The sequence below is a fragment of the Paramisgurnus dabryanus genome, chromosome 2 (genome assembly GCF_030506205.2).
Source record: "Paramisgurnus dabryanus chromosome 2, PD_genome_1.1, whole genome shotgun sequence".
Lineage (NCBI taxonomy): Eukaryota > Metazoa > Chordata > Actinopteri > Cypriniformes > Cobitidae > Paramisgurnus > Paramisgurnus dabryanus.
The window spans coordinates 24445683-24459210 of NC_133338.1; the positions used below are offsets into that span (position 1 = coordinate 24445683).

The 13528-nt window shown below is 38.9% G+C and overlaps 1 protein-coding gene across 3 annotated transcripts in view; it reads left to right on the forward strand.

The window, feature by feature from the left end:
* Positions 1-13528, forward strand: part of ppp2r5b (protein phosphatase 2, regulatory subunit B', beta) — a 30880-nt gene that overhangs the window by 11930 nt on the left and 5422 nt on the right. For all 3 annotated transcript variants that reach the window (XM_065248765.2, XM_065248764.2, XM_065248763.2), the window contains 5 exons: positions 1809-1910; positions 2405-2497; positions 4769-4899; positions 5013-5072; positions 7331-7439. In XM_065248765.2, the coding sequence (XP_065104837.1) occupies positions 1809-1910; positions 2405-2497; positions 4769-4899; positions 5013-5072; positions 7331-7439 (495 nt within the window). The remainder of the gene's footprint in view (positions 1-1808; positions 1911-2404; positions 2498-4768; positions 4900-5012; positions 5073-7330; positions 7440-13528) is intronic.

A 13528-nucleotide genomic window follows, 5' to 3' on the forward strand; every position in this document is an offset into this window, starting at 1 on the left:
TATTACATACTGTTCCTTTAAATTAGACCCAACATTTTTAAGGTCCAAATTGTGTTTCATTGCAGCTTCAAAGGGCTCTAAACGATCCCAACCGAGGCATAAGGCTCTTATCTAGCGGAATAATTGTAATTTTCTTCGAAAGACAAAAAAGTAATTTTAAACCACAACTTATCATCTTGCACTAACCGTGTGATGCGCCAGCGCGACCTTACTTATTACGCAATCACATCGAAAGGTCACGTGTTACATATGTGAAACGTAAACTGACACAAAGACATTAATTAGTATCATTTCACATACAGCAATGTCGGAACGGCCCTCCTTCTCCACACTTGTAAACACTGGAGCATAAATTTGCATACGTCATGCGTGACCTTTCGACGTAATTACATAAAACGTAAGAACTCGCTGACGTGTCACATAGTGATGTTAGGTTCTCGAACGAATCGTTCTTTTGAGCCGGTTCTCAGGAAGTAACCGGTCGAGCAAGTTCACAAATCGAACTGAATCGAACTTTAGTTTTGGGCATAGGTTCCGGGTTGATGACGCAGGACGCACAGCCGAAATAGCACGTCGAACTAAAAAAGAACCGAACGAAGATTGTCGATGATTGCAGAGGCGAGGATTGCCGATGATTCTGACGGATGAGTTGCTGACACTGCGTGTGAATCACAGAGGATTTGAACGAGCCATTCTTGTTTTATTAGTTTCTTGATATGCTTGTTTTATTAAAAAGCTTTAGTTTTAGTACGATTTATTGTGCATGCAAATCATATTGTAGTTGTTTAAGGAAGACCAATGAGTTTAAAAGACAAGTTTATTTATTCTTTATACTTACACATCCGCAATTGTGCACCAGTGTCTTTTAGGAATCTTATTCAAGTTGTAGGCTAGTCAAAACTGGTAATATGGCATTTACAATCCGCGATTGAAAATGTGACCACAAACATTACTAACTTGAGAATGAAAGGCAATAAATCAGCTATGCCTTCACAAAAACAACTTTTTATTTGAATGTTTTAATGTGTTGACACAAACGACTTTATTTGAACGTTTCATTGATACAAGTAATTCGAAAATAAATGCGTAGCAATGTCATTTCTTGATTGACGTCAGGAACCGTTGAATCGGCTTTTTGCACCGGTTCAATGAGCCGAACTGTCCGAAAAAAAAAACGGTTTCGCGGAAATGAATCGGACTTTGCATCACTAGTGTCACATGGCTAGTACAAAATGAGAAGTTGTGGTAAAAAAGTACTTATCTTTTATTTTTTGCCAACAAACGGTTTTGCTAGATAACACCCTTATGGCTCGGTTGGGATCGTTTAGAGCAGGGCTATTCAAATCTTACCCTGGAGGGCCGGAGCACTGCAGAGTTTAGCTTCAACCCTGATCAAACACACCTGAGCAAGCTAACCAAGATCTTCATGATCACTAGACAATTACAGGTGGTTAAGTTTGATTAGGGTTGGAGCTAAACTCTGCAGTGCTCCGGACCTCCAGGGTAAGATTTGAATAGGCCGGGTTTAGAGCTTTTTGAAGGTGCATTGAAACGGCAAACTGTTGAGGTCCACTAAAGACCACTTTATGTAGAAAAATCCTGGAATGTTTTCCTCAAAAAACTTAATTTCTTCTTGACTAATCAAAGAAAGACATTAACATCTTGGATGACATAGGTGAGTAAATTATACATTTTTTTTAATTAAAGTGTAATGTTCCTTTATGTAATTTATTGCGATTTGCTGTTAAGATGCAGTGGTCTTATTTCCGGTCAACCTTCAAACTCTTATTCACTTCTTTACTCTCTAGATCTCAGTGAACATTTTTAGAACCCTCCCACCCAGTGAGAACCCAGAGTTTGATCCAGAAGAGGATGAACCAGCTCTGGAAGCATCCTGGCCACACTTACAGGTACATGAACATTGTAGCATTTATATGTACAGTACACACACACACACACATACACACACACAAATTCTGGTTTCCATGTGTGTGGGGACATTCCATAGACATAATGCATTTTATACTGTACAAACTGTATATTATATTCCCTTCCCCAAACCCTAACCCCAACCATCACAGAAACCCTTCTCCTACTTCACATTTTCAAGAAACATCATTTTGTTTGATTTATAAGCTTGTTTCCTCATGGGGATATCAAAATGTCCCCACAAGGTCACAAAATACTAGTATTCCTATCTTTGTGGGGACAATTGGTCGCCACAATGTGATAATTACCAGGTACACACACACACGCACGCACGCGCACACACACACACACACACACACACACGCACACACACGCACACACACTCACACTAACAAATGTATTCACACAATGGAGTGAAAAAGCATAATGAGTTTCTCACATAGATCTAATTTTCTTTCTCTGCTTTTGTATACAGTTGGTGTATGAGTTCTTTTTACGCTTTCTTGAGAGTCCAGATTTCCAGCCTTCTCTTGCCAAGCGCTATGTGGACCAGAAATTTGTTCTGCAGGTATATCTGTGCATGGTTTATTTCAAGGGAAGTTCTTAAAGGTGCATTGTGTAACTTTTAGGAGGATCTCTTGACAGAAATGCTATGTAATATACATTTTTTAAAATACTGTTTTTTAAGTGGTGTGTAAAGACCCTACATAATACAACTGTTATGTATTTATTAGCTTTAAAAATAAGCCGTTTGATCTACATACACTGCGGGTCCCCTTACATAAAGGTCAGCGCAACGTTTCTACAGTAGCCCTAAATGGACAAACTGCTTTACAGAACGCGTTTTATCATAATGTTGTCACTATGTTTTTCCTGTGGCAGCTACCGTAGCTACTCTATTTGTTTAAAAAAGGGAGGACTGAGCGATGGACTGAGCCATTGGTTGCAATTCACAATCTTACCAATAGATGCTGCTAAAATGTACACACAGCATCTTTAATACTCCGAGAAAGCTATCTAGTAGCATTCCCATTATTTTCCTTGGGGTTGCTCGGCTGGCGCATGACTTTCTGGACAAATTGTTTTGGGCCAATCACCATTACTGTATTTTCCAAACTATAAGTCGCTCCGGAGTATAAGTCACATCAGTAAAAAATGCGCTTTGAAGAGGAAAAACTTATATAAGTTGCACTGGACTATACGTTGCGTTTATTTAGAAAATTATTTCACAAAATCCAAGCCGAAGAACAGACATTTAGGGCCCTATTTTAACGATCTGAAACGCAAGTGCAAACCACAAAGCGCAAGTGACTTTGTGGGCGGATCTTGGGCGCTGTAGCTATTTTCCTGGCGTGAGAAATAACTCTTGCGCCAGGCGCAAATCAATAAGGAGTTGGTCTGAACGAGGTTCATTATTCATAGGTGTGGTTTGGGCGTGACGTCAAATAAACCAATCAGAACGCTATCCAACATTCCCTTTAAACGCAAGGGCGCAAGTTCCATGGTGGGTTGCTATTATTATGGCGGATTTACCAGGCGCACTCCAGGAGCGGTTCACAGCCAAGGAGACCCACGTTCTTGTAAGAGCAGTCAAAGACAGAGAAATTGTTTTTTTATGGGGATAGGAGAAACCCGCCCAAACCAGCGTCGGTTAAACAGGCGTGGGAGGAAATAGCCACAGTCTCATCAGCTGGCATCCCCAGGACGTTGCGCCGCAAGCGCTACAATGATGTCAGGAGACGGGGGAATCCCAAGCTTGCCAGCATAAATCGGGCACGCCGTGTAACGGGAGGTGGATCTGCCTCTACACAGACGCCAGCAAAGGACATCGCTGCGTCCACCATCACCGCTGAAAGCCAAGAAACGCAAGCAGTCCAACCCCAAAGTACACTTACAAATCAAGTTTATATACATTAAGGTTTCTTATGAAAACATTTTAATTATTATTTACATAAAATAAACGTAATACAGCCACACAACAAACTTATGAAAATATTTTAATCGTTATTTAATTGCGTGATAATTTTTTAACGCAGCCACACAAAATAAATAAAAACTATCACCACAATGCTCACCACAATGATTTCCCTTATCTCATGTGTTAATATTTTTTATTGTAACAATTTATGACTTGCAAAAATAACTGTTGCATCTGTGTAGATTAGAAAAGCAAAGTGTGTGCGCGTTGTGCACGCTATACATTATGGTCAAGCATGCGCCCTTAAAATAGCATAATGAACCACGCGCAACGCACCACTGACTTTAGACTAGTTTTTTTTGGGTCAGTAGCGCAATTGTTTTTTGAAACTGCAAAATAGCATCAGGGATGGTTTGCGCCGCAACACGCCTCCTTTTTAGCGCTGAACCGCCCAGGGAGCGCAAGTTCATTCCCTAGTTTGCCGACGTGCGTCTGTAGAGGGAAAAACTCACTGTGTGCCGGTGCAAAATACGAATGATACATGCGTCACTGACAAAGTCAATTGCGCTGGGTGCAAGATAGGGCCCCATGTCTGTAAAATCCAGGCTAAAGTCTCATAATCTAATTATAAATAAAGGAGCATTAACGTTTTATTTAATTTATTGATTTTTCACATTGATTTTATTCTTTGACATGGCCTTAGTTAATATTACGAATATCAAGGTTATATTTTCACTGAATGTTCTTAGCATTATGTAGGATGATTTTATGTAGAACAAAATAAATCACAAAAATGACTTAAGCTGCGTATTCACAGTCACATATGATTTTAATAATGTGCAAAAGGCTGACAGTGTGTGTGTTTGTGTGTGTGTGTGTGTGTGTGTGTGTGTGTGTTTGTGTGTGCATGTGTGGATGTAGCTGCTGGAATTATTTGACAGCGAGGACCCCAGGGAGAGAGAATATCTGAAGACCATACTGCACCGTGTCTATGGCAAACTCCTGGGCCTGAGGGCTTACATTCGCAAACAGATCAACAATATCTTCCTCAGGTTAGACACAGTAATACACATAACATGGCTAAGAATGATAATAATACATAGCCAGTGTGCTTGCTTTATTAGTACTGTAAATGTCATTATCTTTTTTTGTTTTTACTTTGCAGGTTCATTTATGAAACTGAGCGTTTCAACGGAGTCGCTGAACTCCTGGAGATTTTGGGAAGGTATATCCTTATTCACACCTTAATGACAGAAAGAACACCAATGTTGAGTTGCGTTAATTGTTTAAATTTCACATAACATATTTAATTGAAGTTATACACTCACCTAAAGGATTATTAGGAGCACTATCCTAGTATTGTGTTCAACCCCCTTTCGCCTTTAGAACTGCATTAATTCTACGTGGCATTGATTTATCAAGGTGCTGAAAGCATTCTTTAGAAATGTTGGTCCATATTGATAGGATAGCATCTTGCAGTTGATGGAGATTTGTGGGATGCACATCCAGGGCACAAAGCTTCCACCACATCCCAAAGATGCTCTATTGTGTTGAGATCTGGTGACTGTGGGGGCCATTTTCGCACAGTGAACTCATTGTCATGTTCAAGAAACCAATTTGAAATGATTCGAGCTTTGTGACATAGTGCATTATCCTGCTGGAAGTAGCCATCAGAGGATTGGTGCATGGTGGTCATAAATGGATGGACATGGTCAGAAACAATGCTCAGGTAGGCCGTGGCATTTAAATGATGCCCAATTGGAGAAAACATCCCCCACACCATTACACCACCAGCCTGCACAGTGGTAACAAGGCATGATGGATCCATGTTCTCATTCTGTTTACGCCAAATTCTGACTCTACCATCTGAATGTCTCAACAGAAATCGAGACTCATCAGACCAGGCAACATTTTTCCAGTCTTCAACTTTCCAATTTTGGTGAGCTTGTGCAAATTGTAGCTTCTTTTTCCTATTTGTAGTGGAGATGAGTGGTACCCAGTGGGGTCTTCTGCTGTTGTAGCCCATCCGCCTCAAGGTTGTGCGTGTTGTGGCTTCACAAATGCTTTGCTGCATACCTCGGTTGTAACGAGTGGTTATTTTAGTCAAAGTTGTTCTTCTATCAGCTTGAATCAGTCGGCCCATTCTCCTCTGACCTCTTGCATCAACAAGGCATTTTCGCCCACAGGACTGTCACATTCTGGATGTTTTTCCGTTTTCACACCATTCTTTGTAAACGCTAGAAATGGTTGTGCGTGAAAATCCCAGTAACTGAGCAGATTGTGAAATACTCAGACCGGCCCGTCTGGCACCAACAACCATGCCACGCGCTCAAAATTGCTTACATCACCTTTCTTTCCCATTCTGACATTCAGTTTGGAGTTCAGGAGATTGTCTTGACCAGGACCACACCCCTAAATGCATTAAAGCAACTGCCATGTGTTGGTTGATTAGATAGTTGCATTAATGAGAAATTGAATAGGTGTTCCTAATAATCCTTTAGGTGAGTGTATCATATTAATCCCTATCAAAAATATTTACATAGCAAATCAATGCATGTCAAAGTTTCATATTTCTTTTATAAGGTAGATCCCTATGATTTATTCGTTATTTACAATGTTAAAAAGTACATACATCTTGTGACATTTGTACTATAATTTCATAGCAGTAAATTATAGTGTTACATAACTTGATGATATCCCTGTGTTACCAGGGAGAGGCTATATGGTGTGCATAAACTGGTGATTCAGACACTTTGCAGCGCCTGTCGCATGTATCTGCAGTCATGTTGCTCATCTTCGTCCATGTCATTCATTACCACGTTCTCAGCAAACCGCTGCCGTTTTGTCTATTTGATTTAATGTTCGATGCAATCAAAATGGTGCCTATTTATGAGTCTGTTTAATAGCATAAACAAAGCAAACCTTTGACAGTGAGAAAGAGGGGGAGAGTGAGACAGATCCAGGGGAAGGGATGAGTCAGAGTGTTGGGGATGGAAGTCTAAATTCAGGTTGATGCCAGTAGTATTTATAGTGCCTCCCACCCACACATCTCTCTGATCACTACTGAGAAAGAGAGAATGAGGTAGGGTGAGAGAGCTGTAGAGGGAGATAAGATAGGTAAGATAAGAGATAAAGTGAAGAGATATGCAGAAGAAGATCGAAGGGAGACGGCGATTGAATATGTAAACTGAGAATGATGGAGACAGGGGTAGATGGCATAATAATAGAGAGTCAAAAAGATAAAGTGTCAACAGAGTGAAATAAAATACTAGTTAAGCAATGAAAAAAATAGACTGAAGATAATAACACAAGTAAGAAAAAGAGATGCAGGAAACAGAAAGAGAGGAACAATGATGGGGTTAGTCGGGAATTAGCGAACGAATGTAGAGAGCATTATCAAGACAACTGATGCTAATCCTGTTTACTCTCCTTTTGCTCTTTTCTGCTTCCTACTCACTCCTCTGCTCTCCTCTTCTCCTTCAGTATCATAAATGGCTTTGCTCTGCCCCTCAAGTCAGAGCATAAACAGTTCCTGGTGAGGGTCCTGATCCCCCTGCACACTGCCAAGTCTCTCTCCATTTTCCATGCGCAGGTAAGAGTCAGACACACAGATCTGACGCTGTTAATTAAATGCAATTTTAAAAGAATTATGCATGTCTGCATCTCTTTACTTTTTTTCTATCCAGTAGGAGGTTATGAATTGAAGTATTTAGTATATTTACTTGTTAAAGCCTCTATATTGGAAGGCAATACAGATTACATTGTAACTCGTGGATTTTATGAACAGGTGAACTTAGGAATGTACTGTAATGAAATAAAACACCACAGGAGGGTGCTAAACACTAAAACTAAGAATTTAACTAATAGCAGCCCTAAAAAGTGTGATTTACTTTTCATTCCTTAATTTTAATTTTTTCCTCTTACAATATTAATCACTTTGTCAAGACTTTTTAAAGATCCCATACAATATAAAGTTGGTTTTTACTGAAGAAATAAGTTCTATGGAATACTTGGTACATTATGGCACTTTCGTGGTGTTTTTGCACTTTTTGAAGTTTCACAGAAGTGGTCAATACAAAGTGTTGTTGTACAGACAGAGCTATTTTAAGATTAGATTAGGTTATCCAAAGCATAAAAGGTCCCACTTTATATTCATTTCTTTACTGCATACTTGTTCACACAGTTGTAGACATACATACTGCATTTGAAGTATACTGTGAAAAGTTTAAATAAAAACAAAAAAATTACTTCATTTGGTAACACCTAAAAATTGCAATTATTCATCTTAAATTTGAATGTGGGAAAAGCTTAAATTTTTAACTGTTACCCACTGAACTAATTCTAAGTAAAAAAAATTATATTCTTTAATTAAAGGCGTATTGTGTTACTTTTATGAGAATCTCTTTACAGAAATGCAATAAACCAATAAGCCCCAAGAAGCAGTGGGTTACCAGTGCATTTTATAACAGCTAAGGGGTGTTGTTAGGCACGACGCATTCTAGCTGTTATAAAATGCACTGTAACCCCACTGCTTCACGGGGGTTATTGCTTTTATAAAACGGTTACTTCATATGCATAACGTTAGCGGGATTTTATCAAATAAAACACAAATAAGCTGTAATTATATTAGTACAAATATTACTCTTCCGCCAAACAAAGTAGTTCCTCAGAATCAAGTGTGACTGAAACAGAGCGCAGTTCACAACCAACACAGACGCAGCAAAGACACAATGAAAATATGATTTAAGACTGTGGTGTTTATTTTATAAACCAAAATTCATCTAATTTATACATTAACATTTATATCGTGCAACTGTTGAAGTAATGATCAAATATGCTTGGAAGCATGCTGAACTCTTTCCCTGTCAGCGTTTTTTTTTTAGTTACCACCCAGTTTTAGTTTAATGCCTTGCAGAAAATGCAATCTTCTTTAAATAAACATAAAATATCAAATGAAAGAACAGACCATCCGCTTTCATACAACAACAAAAAAATACAGTTTCATCCTACCTTCATTTGTTCTCTTATCATCTCTCAAATTTTCAGCTAAAAGTGGAGATAATTCCATTTATGTGAATAACTTTTGTAAGACATCAGATTCAAAGCCTGATCAAAACACGCTGTTTTTAGTGTTTAGTGAATGCGTCAGTGTTTAAGTTGGGTAAGATCGCCACCCAGTGGATAGCGGAAATATGAATTTGAGGTAACTCCTCAGGGAACGTTTTTTTCTTTATTGATTAGATGACTCAACAATCTTTATTGACATTAATTTGAATATTGCCATAATTGTGCAATTGTATACAAATTAAAAATATGATTAAAGTGGTGTTTATTTTCATAAATCAGTACGCAGCAACAGTGGCGCAGTGATACTTATGTAATGCGGTCTGAACCGTGGGTTTACCGGAGTATTTTATCACAGCTTAGAACGCGTTTCAACCAACCAGAATGAAGAACCAGAACTGCCCGTTTTATAATATAATATGCATAACTATATTATCAAAGGTGTGTAAAGAACTTACATAATTAACTGTAATGTTTTTATTACCTAAATACGCCACTGGTCCCCTTAAATGGAAGTCGCCGTCATGTATCTACAGTAGCCCTAAATGGACAAACTGTTCTACAGGGCACGCTTCATCCCTAGGTTGTCTCTATAAACTGTAAAAATATGGACGTTGTGTCCGTGACATCTCCCATAGGTTTGTGAAGATTGTTTTTAAAACCAATAGTAGGCGGTGCCTGCTGTTGCCATCTAGGCCACGCATCACTTGGGGATATCCAAAAATGGGTAAAGAGGTGCGAGTTGCAGTTTAAATCAATTCCTTATTAGCTTTATTAGAGAGATCGAACGGAAGCTCCTCGGTTGTCTCAGATGACGACGACCACATGTTTGTCCTGTGGAGGCTACCATATGCATTTTGAAATTGAGAGGTGAGCTTGCAATTTGCAATCTCACCACTAGATGCTGCTAAGATTTATACACACCACCTTTACTGTGAGAAAATGTAAGATAAATTTAAATATTTATTAAGTTAAAGATGAATATTTTAATTGTTACAAATTTAGATCCATTTTTCACTTTTTTACACTTTTTTACATTGTTGACCATATCCCTAACTAAGATACCCTGAACACCATACACAAACATTAAGTATTAGCCTACATGCTTTTTACCTATGTAAGTACCAGTAGCGACCGCTGACTTCTTTTTCGAGGGCGCACAATGCATAGTTTGTCACAACATGTATTTATATCCCGTCATGTGTGTGGCCCGTCATTTCGAAATATGTGTTCGGTGCGTCATGTGAACCTATGTGGATCACTTGTCTTGTTAAAATAAGTGCCTGCTGCAGATGCGTCTAAAGGGTTTATGATCAAAGAGACGCTTGCGTTGCCAGATACTCGCATAATCTCATGCGTAATCAGAGTTTACTGTTAAGTGAGTGTGATTAAAAAAAATGGTGTACTACTTAGTACTTGGAGTACAGTGGTCCCCAAAAAAAACTAATTTCCCTATGTTTGTACACATAAAACATATGCATTATATGCATTGCATTATATTCTTTGCAGCTAATTATCATGTTATACCAAGGTGTTAATTTATAATGTTAATGCTGCCTGTTTGTATACATACATGTGTGCATCCCAAAAGTGGTTGCTTTACATTCCCACGCTTTTCCTTTCCTTGTCAATATCACCCCATCCATAATTCAGTGGCCACACTCGGGGCTGTTTGTACTTCTTGCTGCCACAAGGGTATTTAGGGTTCTCCCAGGGAATGCCTTTGGTTGGCCAGCAGCCTCCATAGAAACATAGGCACAGTGCAGCCAAAATCTTAAGCACCCATTGCTTAAGGCTACCCCAATACATAACACATTTCCTACGAGCTTTTAGAGAGATTAAAGGCTGAACAGAATTAGTTTTTTGACATGTTACGAAATGGTTTTAGCAGCAGCCCATGCATCATTAACTGTATGTTTTAGTGATTATTTTGAATTGTCTGTATTTTGACTGAGGGGGAAGAGAAATAAACATTAGGAGGATGTCATAGGCTCAAGGGATAAAACTAAGATTTTATGTGACATCAGCCCTTTTAAATTAAACACACACACCCTCTCCACACTCCAGGCAACCATGCGGAAGGGCTTCCTTGGTAACAAAACCACAAATGCACTCATGGCCATACCAAAGGCACACATGTGCACATGCACATATTTCCTATGGAAATATATTTTTCTCACTTTTGCCTGTCTTCTCTTAAGAGTATATAAATGAAGCATGGACATGTGTGTGTGCACACTAAGGACGTCATCATTCACTTTTGTATAGTATCAGTAGTTCAGAGACATTTAAAAAGCATAGATTAAGTGCTTTTTGAGTCTTCTGTAATGTATAGTGTCATTAGCTATAAGTCTGTAATAATTGCTTTTTTACTCTACATATAGATGATCATATACAGTCTTGTTCAAAATAATAGCAGTACAATGTGACTAACCAGAATAATCAAGGTTTTTAGTATATTTTTTATTGCTATGTGGCAAACAAGTTACCAGTAGGTTCAATAGATTCTCAGAAAACAAACAAGACCCAGCATTCATGATATGCACGCTCTTAAGGCTGTGCAATTGGGCAATTAGTTGAAAGGGGTGTGTTCAAAAAAATAGCAGTGTCTACCTTTGACTGTACAAACTCAAAACTATTTTGTACAAACATTTTTTTTTTCTGGGATTTAGCAATCCTGTGAATCACTAAACTAATATTTAGTTGTATGACCACAGTTTTTTAAAACTGCTTGACATCTGTGTGGCATGGAGTCAACCAACTTGTGGCACCTCTCAGCTGTTATTCCACTCCATGATTCTTTAACAACATTCGACAATTCATTCACATTTCTTGGTTTTGCTTCAGAAACAGCATTTTTGATATCACCCAACAAGTTCTCAATTGGATTAAGGTCTGGAGATTGGGCTGGCCACTCCATAACATTAATTTTGTTAGTTTGGAACCAAGACTTTGCCCGTTTACTAGTGTGTTTTGGGTCATTGTCTTGTTGAAACAACCATTTCAAGGGCATGTCCTCTTCAGCATAGGGCAACATGACCTCTTCAAGTATTTTAAAATATGCAAACTGATCCATGATCCCTGGTATGTGATAAATAGGCCCAACACCATAGTAGGAGAAACATGCCCATATCATGATGCTTGCACCTCCATGCTTCACTGTGTACTGCTTGAATTCAGAGTTTGGGGGTCGTCTCACAAACTGCCTGTGGCCCTTGGACCCAAAAAGAACAATTTTACTCTCATCAGTCCACAAAATGTTCCTCCATTTCTCTTTAGGCCAGTTGATGTGTTCTTTGGCAAATTGTAACCTCTTCTGCACATGCCTTTTTTTTAACAGAGGGACTTTGCGGGGGATTCTTGAAAATAGATTAGTTTCACACAGACGTCTTCTAACTGTCACAGTACTTACATGTAACTCCAGACTGTCTTTGATCATCCTGGAGGTGATCATTGGCTGAGCCTTTGCCATTCTGGTTATTCTTCTATCCATTTTGATGGTTGTCTTCCGTTTTCTTCCACGTCTCTCTGGTTTTGCTCTCCATTTTAAGGCATTGGAGATCATTTTAGCTGAACAGCCTATCATTTTTTGCACCTCTTTATAGGTTTTCCCCTCTCCAATGATCTTTTTAATCAAAGTACGCTGTTCTTCTGAACAATGTCTTGAACGACCCATTTTCCTCAGCTTTCAAATGCATGTTCAACAAGTGTTGGCTTCATCCTTAAATAGGGGCCACCTGATTCACACCTGTTTCTTCACAAAATTGATGACCTCAGTGATTGAATGCCACACTGCTATTTTTTTGAACACACCCTTTTCAACTAATTCAACTAATTGCCCAATTGCACAGCCTTAAGAGCGTGCTTATCATGAATGCTGGGTCTCATTTGTTTTCTGAGAATCTACTGAACCTACTGGTAACTTGTTTGCCACGTAGCAATAAAAAAATATACTTAGTCAAATTTTACTGCTATTATTTTGAACAAGACTGTATATATATATGATTGATGTGACCTAATGATTAAACCTTACAGCTAAAATGTGTCTGATTTGATGCCACAAGGAGCAAGAAATCACCATTGTGTCTTTCAGGAAGGCAACTTAGGAGCAGATCATCCCTATTACACATTACTGTGTCAAGAGCCATCTAAATGACTACTTGCCTAATCTAACCACCTTGCAGGACTGCCATTACAACTACACATGAAACAGTCCTATTATCTATACCCACACTCCTGGCACTTAAATATGTAGTTCAGTATGGGTATGTCACTGCTGGCAGATTGATGATAAAGCCATGCGGTGCTGTTTAGGATTCTGATTAGCAGAAGGATTTATTTGTAAAGTCAGCTCAGTCTTTCAGACCAAACCGTGTTAGACAGATAAGAGCCTTAATCTTTCTTTCACCGTGTAAGAGGAACGTGTTTGTGCGATAATCGATAAACAATCTCTCCAAAGCATGCTGGCTGCACTGACCAGCATCACACCCCCCAACCCAAACCGAAATCTTTCCCTACCCTAACCACTCCGCTCCACACACAATCACACATCTCTTTAATCAGTAGCACCTGCAGATAAAATCAATAAGGCTTTGAAGACACGCAGGCAACCTGTGG